Raw genomic sequence first — 9,020 nt, 5'->3', positions numbered from 1 at the left:
CTAACACATCACCAGCTTTTCTTTTTTGGAGCTTGCTTAGCCAACCCTCCCCAAAGGAATGTCTCTCTTGAGCTCACGCTTTGACTTAAGAGTCTGGTTCCCAGCAGCACCAGACGTCACCATCCCATCCACCATGCAACCTGCAGCTGGAACAAGTTGCAGCTGTAATCTAAGACCTCAAAGTATGACATTGGAAGGCTGGCATGATGCACCCAGGAAGCATTTGTGGATCAGGAAGCAAGTGCAGCCAGTAGGGTAGGGGTGGGGCCTGCATTTATCCAGCAAGCCAGATCTTTACCTCCCCCACCTTCCATGACTCAAGCTTGACAGCGGGCAGGGCTGCTCACCGGTCCATCACCTGACACCACAATGGCTCCAGATGACCCATTTTCACTTGAAACCCTACGTGCAAAGGAACAACTGATCATTGGTACCTCTATGCCATTCACAGAGCTGCAATTCCCAGCGATTTAAGCATAAATCCTGTTTCCCCCCCCAAAGGGAACTCTGGGGACTGTAGCTCTCTGAAGGAAACAGGTGGTCTCCTAACAAACCTCAGCACCCTTTAAAAGAAAATTCTAGCTCCCAGGAAGAGGGGACTGAAGTGGTATCATAATGCTTTAGATGTATGGTGCAAATGTGATTCTCTCTCTCTCTCTCTCTCTCTCTCTCTCTCTCACACACACACACACACACACACACACACACGGGGGGGGGGGATGGAATTGCCAAAAGGAGAGGAAAGTAGGAGGGATAATATAAACAGCCTTGCCAGATGCATTGAGCTCTCCCACCCCACTCAATAGGTTATCAGTTTCCTCCTCTGTGGAGACAGTGGAATTGCCAGAGCCAAACCCAGACTGGGCCTGTGTGGGCCAGAGATGTCATTGTTTTGTGCTGATGTGGGGCACTTTTTGAGTACACACCACCACCTGTATTGCACAGGCCAGACTCGGGCGGTTACTTGTGCATTGTCAAGTAACAAGAGCACAATAGACCAGAGTTTTGCATAAAATGTGGGTTTATATATATATATCAGTGCAAATTTAGAAAAAATGTAACTTGAAGGCAATATATGCCCCCATGTTGTGTGGGGGGGTGACCACGTGAGCTGGCTGCTGGGAGTCTTCTTCATCTGCTGTCTGGGTGCTGCTCGTAGGCAACTTCAAGGCACCTGATGGTCTCCCTGATGTCTTTAAAACTCAAAATGGGCAGTCCCTCAAATAGAGGCAGTCTTTCCAATTGAAGACTGTCCTTTGATTGACCTTCCAAGAGAAGACCATCCTCTGCAGGCAGGGCACATGGCTAGCCTCAGCCAGATGTGCTCGGAACAGGTTTGCTCCAAGCACAGAGCACTGCAGAGTGAGCAGGCAACAGCACACAGGGAAATGACTGACCGAGAAGATCTATAGCTGGCCTGCCATGGTGCAACATAATGGATGGGACTCCCTCTTATAGGCCGGCACAGATGTAATGCAATCTGCCTCTTAACCATGTTTAAGACATCAGAGACAAGCCATAGGATTATGCACACCCTAGTCCTGCCTCCCTGACACCAGCCTTAACCAGGGTTAACATTTATATTAGGACAAGTCTTCACCAGGGTACCTATTGACCTTGGTTCTGCAACTAGCTTCAGAACCCTGGTTTACAATGTCAATATATTCCTCAACCAGTCATGATAAGCAATGGGGATTTGTGCTTGAGCAAAGTCAGCCGGGCAAAGAATGCATACTAATCGGTGGCCTCATTCCCAAACCCTTAACCACGGCGAAGGAATGGCTACCCAGTGCATCTGCTTCATGTGAAGAGACAGTTCAGCTCATTGGGATCTGCCTTATCTTACAGCAGGGCATCTTCAGATTTGGGCTCCTTTCTGATTGGCTGTCACTCTTTCCAAGCACTGGATGTTGTTATGCTTGCACTAATATAGCACCAGAAGCATGAAGTTGGAAGACCTCCTTGTCCATTGGCCTTGAGGGCTGTGTGTGGCCCTTAGGTTGCGTATTAGAGCACCTGGGTTACTTTCTACACACATGCATACACCCCTCTCCCTCCTCCCACTAGGGAAGAAGCATCACCCAAGTGCAAGGACATTTTCCAGCCAGGCAAATATACTAAGGAGGGAGAACAGGGCTAGTGAGAGGCTTGATGTGGGGGTGTCTCATGGACCAGACAGAAAGGCTTGGAGGGGCCCATTTGGGCTCCCAGGGCCAAGGCTCTCCACTGCTGACTTAATACCATTGGCCACCTGAAGACAACTTTCATTGTCCATCTCTTTCATCTGTACAGTAGGCCAGGAACTTAACAGTATTATCTCTCACCCCCAACTCTGCCTCCCTCTCCCCCATCCATTGGTTCTGCCTGGGATTCCATGCGTTGAAAGAGACATCAAAAAGCAAGTGTTCTTAAAGTTTGTTTTAATACTGAGAGTCTTTACTTAGGGACTGTGTCTTGCTGAGAAGCCATAGCGGATACCCTCAGAATTTCCTATGGCTTAAAAAAAAACCTGTGCTCTGGGTTAATTGCTTCCAGATCCCAGACGGTGGCCCTACTTGAAGGCCCTCTTATTAGGTTTGTCTTACCGAAAGCCATGTGTTCCCCCAACCGCCACCACACAGACCCCTTCCAAAAGGGACATTCCACATTTGTTTTTGTTTTAAAATGCTGTCCTTCCTTCCTTGACACAGCTTCTCAGAGCCCCGCTTCTTCACAGGGCCTCTGCCAAACGTGGTCTCCAAAAGAGAGAAGCAATTAGGGGAAGCTGTTGCGTTAGTCGCAAGGAGAGGGGCCTAGTGGGTTTAACAAACAACAGCAACAACAACAGTGCCGTGTCTTTTTCAGTATGCAAAAACTGGATGGTTGGGGAAAGGTTAGACTACTGCCAAAACAGTCCCAGCAAAGTTTGAGTAATACTTTACAAATCTGTGAGTTCACCCAGTCTCCAATCTTTTAACATCCTGAGAAAAATTTATCAAGGGAACAGGTAAACTGGGAACAGGGCTATGTGGATTTCATGCAGTGACTTCCATTGCTGGAGGAAAAGCAAGCTGCTAGTCCCTCATGGCTTTGAAAACGAACTTGGGAAAGTGTGAGCAACCGCGTGGTTACATGTGAGGAGCCGAGAGGGGCGGAGGCCTCTGTTTCCAGGAATTAGGGGCATTATGGGCATCTCTGTGACTTGTGAAAGCAGAATAAATTACGCTAAACTTCAACTTATCTTGCAAAAACTTAGAACTTTGAAACCCTGGTTTTTTTGGTCTGAAGTTCTGATCATGTTTTGAAAAATGATGATGATGCAAGGGAGTATATATACAACACTGCCTGTGATCTACATCGTACCTAGGCTATTAAACTTGCATCTTAGACCAGCCATTGGTTCCTCCAAAGAATTCTGGGAAATGTGGCTCTGGGAAGCTGCTAAGCATTTTCCGTTACAGTCGCCCCACACCTTGAAGCACAGTTTCCAGGGCTCCCTGGAGAGAGGGCAAGGACTGTTTGAACCGGTTTGTGTGCACGCCGATGTCGCCAGGAGGGAATCAAGCATGCATGGGGTAGGGCTTACAAAAGCAAGAGCCCAGACAATCAACAGTGGCTCTTAAAGTGCAGTGCAAGGGACCCGCAAGAAGGGGCCGTGGTGATGCAAACAAAGTAAGCCAATCCCTGAAGGAGCCAGCTTGTCAATCGTTCTTCAAAAGCAAAAGGTGAGGGGGAGATAGAAGACAAGCAGAGGGTCAAGGAGGTAACAAGGCCCCCGGACCATGATAGCTGCTGGCTCTACAAAAAATGGTGTTCCCAGTGCTTAACACAGGGCATAGGATTTTTTATCAATTGGAACTAGGAGTAGTGGATTTGGGAACAGAAAGCGCCACAGGTCCGGGGATGCAGGGGGCAGGAGACAAAGTGGGTGGGGAAGTCAGTCTGGCTCTCTGCTTCACGGCCTCCATGGTCAGGGGTGAGGGGGCTACTCATCACAGCCCAGAAGCTCCACTCGCAAGGTGATGCGGTTGTGCCAGGATTCGGGGAGGATGCGCACAAAGCGGGTGTAGAAGGGAACGTCAAACACATTCTTCTTGTGCGAGTTGTTGTCGTAGTTGCCTTGGAATATCTGTGCCAGTGAAGAGAAAGAAGAACGGTTAGAAAACACAAGAGCGGGAAGGAAGCAGGCCGGCTGACCTCACAGGGCTGTAAGCAAGGGTTACCCTTTCTTGATTCTTCAGCATTTTAGTGTGAACTTCTCTTTTAATACACACACACCCTTGGCTAATGTACCCTTTGTTGCAAGCAATTTCTCCTGATATAATGCTGCATTCTATGTTTCTTTTCACTAAAGCATTCATTTTTAAGCCCTGAAAAATGTCGGGGAACTGCGTTGCAAATTTCGGATAAGTGCAGATTTTGAAGGGTGGCTGTTTTTGGTTCTCATCTTGTCCTGGAGAGCGCAGAATTGATAAGATCTGGCCTTAAATGCAAACTGAATTGAATTTCTCTCCTATTCCTCAGTGAGGATGGGAGTAGTTTCTAAAGCACAGAGGATGCAAAATTCCCCAAGCCTACCTTGGTGGCGTTTGTCCTGCTATCCTTGTAAAGAGTCCAGGACTTCCCATCATCACTATAGGCCACTTTGTAGGCTGCAACATATTGAATGTGCCCAAAGTCACGAGCTCCTTGCGTAATGATCCCTGTCACCTTCTTCTCAGCCCCAAGATCAATCTGCAGGGAAACAAGGACAATGTTTAATTTGTGAAGATGATGAAGAAAAGAGGGGCCCAGACTCAGGTGAGGCCACCTTCCCTGGAAACCTTTTAACCCCAATGCACAAGTGGTTAACCCATCCAAGGTTGAAAACTCCTCTTAAGACTCAGAAGATGTGCAGGAAAAGCATCCAAACCTGGGGGCAAGTTTGCATACAACTGAGGGCTCATCCGGACTTCCTTTTGTGCCACGTGTGGGATGTGACATCACTGTAGCAGTCAAATAAAACACTTCCTGTTTGCCCAGAGTGGACACACAGGGAGGTGTTACTCCAGCCAGGAGGACTTCCTGTCCCACCTGATCTGGAGCATCCTCCCCCTGTGTGTGACTAGATAGATGGGCATGACCCTGTGAGACCTTGTAAAAGGGCCAGTCACGAAGCCATCTTCCTATTTTGCTGCTCTCTTCTGATACTGATGCTTTTGCTGTCTGCTGGCTCTTAGCCAGCAGCACATGGGCTTTTTCCCATATGGGATGAACTCAAAAACTCTCTTCTGTAACTACAAGGTAAAGCCTGCCTTCAGGGAACCTACTGTGAACTGAATGTGAGTAAACTTCTTATCATTACTTTTAAAGAAGACTGTTGTGTCTTTATTCTTTTTCAGAAGGATAAAAAAGGGAATTTACCAGGAACGAGCCCAATCTGGACAAAGCCCGATTTGAATGCTTAACTCATGAGATTCAAACGAATCTAGCAACTATGTGCTATGTGCGCGGCACAATTTGGCACTTGTGCACATGCGTGAAGCGAAATTTAGCGCTTCTGCACATGTGCGCGCGGCAAAACCCGGAAGTAACCCTTTCTGGTACTTCCGGGTCACCATGGGACGCAACCTGAAAAAAAATAACATGAAGCAAACGTAACATGAGGTATGACTGTATATACCATCGCTGTACTGTGTATGTTGGGTCTATGGAATGCAATAAAGTGCTGTGTGTGTGTGTGTGTGCGCGCGCGCGCGCACGCACGCAATTCTTCAGCCAGTACTTCTTCATGTGGCATAGTTAAACTGTGCAACTCACTGCTGCAGGAGGCAATGATCGCCATCCAAATGGATGACTTTAAAAGAGGATTGGACAAATTCAGGGGGACAAGTCTATCAATGGCTACTAGCCATGATAGTAATCTTCCAGGCACTGAATATAAGGTGCTGGGAATCACAGGTGAGCAGGATGCTGTTGTGCTCATTCCCAGCTTCCAGGTTTGTTTGAGGAATCCGGTCGGCCACTGTGAGGGCAGAGTGATGAGCTAGATGGGCCACTGGCAGGCTCCTCTTATGCCACACATTCAAGTGCCCAGTCTTCACCCTTGCACTGCCCTTCCACCCCTCCTTCCTGCATAGGAGCAGCAAGGCCTTACCTGAAGCCACTCGTCCTGTTTGTTGCGGAGGGCAGCCCAAGCGTTGCTCTTGCCCGTCCTGTCTAGGCGGGCATAGTGCGGGTGCCAAGTGAATGCGTCGATGCCCCATGTCTTGTAAACGCTGGAGGCTGTGATCTGCTGGTCGCTGATGAAGTGGGATTTCATGCCCAGCGGCTCCGAGCAACCTGCCATGTTGAAATACACTGTAACACAACAGTTTACACAGACACAGTGAAAGGGAAGAGACCGGAAGCAACAGATGCTCAAAAGAAAACAAAATTAAGCACCATCAGACAGACAGAAACACGCACACACATCTTCCCCAAAGCAGCAGCTTTCAAAACTTTCCATGCCATCGGCCTAGATCCCCACGTATAAACATGCCTGCCACAGAAACTCCCATGTGTTGCGAAGATTCTGGGGAAGGTTCTAAGGCAGAATTCTGCAACCTGCATCCCTGTGCTCTGAACATCAGCAGTGGTGAAGTGCTGATGGATGCTTCAAACCAACTTGTCCACCATTAGGGATCTCACTAAAAGCAAGTCTTGCAGCTTCCCGGAAACTGTTTTAAAAACAAGGAACCAAAGCACAGGTGGAAACACAAAGGCAGGGGGGACAGGAGGAAGCCAACCCAAAAGATGGAATCCCAATGATGTCCGCAAATATTTACAAGTCACTTTGAGGGTGCAAGAGCTGGGCATCTAACATGTAATCTTTCAAGTGTTGCTGGATGACACCTCCTGTTGCCCCAATGATCAGGGAATGATAGGAGCTGCAGTCCAGGAATACTTTGATGTATCATAGTATTTTAATATTCTTTTGGAAGCCGCCCAGAGTGGCTGGGGAAACCCAGCCAGATGGGCGGGGTATAAATAATAAATTATTATTATTATTATTAACTAGAGCATCAAAGGTTAGCCACCCTGGTTTTTACCCAATAATGGTGTAATTCCATTCCAATTTCACCAGTGGATATTCCTCAATAATTATCCTTCAGATTTCCCACTTCTCTGAATTCTGTGATACGCTTCTCACAACACATACCCAAATGCTATTCTAGGATAAAATATTTGAGATGCATACTGAGAGCAAAGATATTTACTTGGCGTTTTGTGATTAAGTGATAATTTTTTTAAGTACATATTATAAGTCATGGGTTAATGCGGAGGGTGGGAAGAGCTGTGGCTCATTGTTAAGAACATATGTATTGCATGCAAAAGGTTCCACATTCAATCTCTGGCATTTCCAGGAAGAACTTGGAAAGACCCAGGAGAGGTATTGCCGGTCTGTGTGGGCAATACTGAGTTCTGTCACCCTCCACCAACATTTCAGCTGTAAGGTCCTCAGGGCAGGGGCCAGTCTGGGTTTCGTGACACTGCTCAGCAAAGCACCAAGCAAATTTACAATACTACATCAGAGCTGTGACAGTAAGAAGTAGGAAAAATAGTCAGCTGGCCTATAATTCTGAGCACCACCAGAGGGTGTCACTGTACAGTCGTACCTTGGTTTTCAAACAGAATGCCTTCCGGGAGCCCGTTTGACTTCCGGAACCATTCGAAAACCAAGGCACGGCTTCTGATTGGCTGTCCTGCAGCCAATCGGAAGCCATGCTGGATGTTCGGCTTCCGAAATTCGTTTGAAAACCAGAACATACACTTCTGGTTTTTGATCGTTCAGGAGCCGAAATGTATGAGTACCAAGGCATTCAGTAACCAAGGTACGATTGTAATTATGGATGCAGAGGAGGAGGAAGAAAGAGAAAGAGCCCCAAAATCTGGATGTGGGCAGTGGTGCAAGTCGAGCCATTTTAGACTTTGGGCTTCCGCCTGCCACTTGAAAATGCTAATATGCGTTACTTCATCTATTCTGGAAACGCGTTAAGCCATATTCCCAAAAGTGAAAATCCAAACAAAGTTGTTGGAGGGCGGGCGAAGTTGATGACCTTTCTCTGGGAACATGTCCCCCCCAAAAAAGAGTTTTGGGGCTTTGGGGGGATTTTTAAAGGAATTTTTCTTTAAAAATCGCTCCAGTTGCCATACATCCGGGTTTTCTTATATATATACATTTTATTGTGTTTTTTTACATATCATTTCCAACATTCATTTAACATAACTTCTTATCTTATACAATATTTTAGACTTCCATCAACACCTCTGATGATTTTCCATTCTCTATCACTTATTCTGCATTTCTTAATTTCTCTATTACTCTTAATTATCATTAACTAATAATTCTCCTCATAGTCTTTCTTGCAATATTTTAAATAGTCCTCCTTACAGAACTTCTTGCAGTCCTACTAGCGTAATCTCATACATCCGGGTTTTCCAGGACATTTTGCAGATTTGGTAAAAATCTACCCAGACGCCATTTTGACAGTCCAATTCCCGAACGTATGACAGCCCTAGTTAAGCCAACCCTCCTGGACTGGGAAGCCCACCTGCTCATTCTATTGTGGGGACCCGAGGCGTTTGCCCATAAGTCCCGCCCTGACAGCACCACTGCAATAGGGAGGCCTCCTGGCCTGGACAACAGGACCCAACAACCAAGACTCCATCACTGTTAGGGAAGCCAAAGAAAGCCTAGTCCTACCAGGCCAGTCCTCACCAAGTGTCCGCTTCCAAGATCAAACTGGAAATGACTATTTTGAGCAAAGCCCAATGGTGGAGATCCATGTGGTTGGAAGGGACCACAAGGATCATCTGGTCCAACCCCCTGCAACGCAGGAATATTTTTGCTCAACACGGGACTCAAACCCACAACCCTGAGATTAAGAGTCTCATGCTCTACCAACTGAGCTATCCCAGAGAGAGTTTGTCCCATAAAGAGGAGACAGAACAATGCATCAAACCCCAGCCAGGCAGATGCATATTTAAAGTTCAGAAGTGAGGACTGTGTATCAAGTCTA

At 47.0% G+C, this 9,020-nt stretch overlaps 1 protein-coding gene and 1 long non-coding RNA gene across 3 annotated transcripts in view; one reads left to right on the top strand and one right to left on the bottom strand.

Annotated features, from left to right (window-relative positions):
• Positions 1-2,405: 2,405 nt before the first annotated feature.
• Positions 2,406-9,020, bottom strand: part of MFGE8 (milk fat globule EGF and factor V/VIII domain containing) — a 28,789-nt gene continuing 22,174 nt past the window's right edge. Inside the window, exons 8-10 of one of the 2 annotated variants that reach the window (XM_082198632.1) lie at positions 6,116-6,318; positions 4,558-4,713; positions 2,406-4,108 (exon numbers count right to left, since the gene is read on the bottom strand). In XM_082198632.1, coding sequence (XP_082054758.1) covers positions 3,965-4,108; positions 4,558-4,713; positions 6,116-6,318 — 503 coding nt within the window. In that variant the 3' untranslated portion in view covers positions 2,406-3,964. The remainder of the gene's footprint in view (positions 4,109-4,557; positions 4,714-6,115; positions 6,319-9,020) is intronic. The other variant, XM_082198633.1, reaches the window with a different exon arrangement.
• LOC309518567 lies at positions 6,325-8,408 on the top strand. The gene is made up of 2 exons (XR_014213502.1): positions 6,325-6,910; positions 7,021-8,408. It is a non-coding gene; the product is annotated as an uncharacterized lncRNA (long non-coding RNA).

The sequence above is a fragment of the Podarcis vaucheri genome (genome assembly GCF_965113315.1).
Source record: "Podarcis vaucheri genome assembly, chromosome: 14".
Lineage (NCBI taxonomy): Eukaryota > Metazoa > Chordata > Lepidosauria > Squamata > Lacertidae > Podarcis > Podarcis vaucheri.
This window is presented reverse-complemented; position numbering and strand designations above follow the sequence as displayed.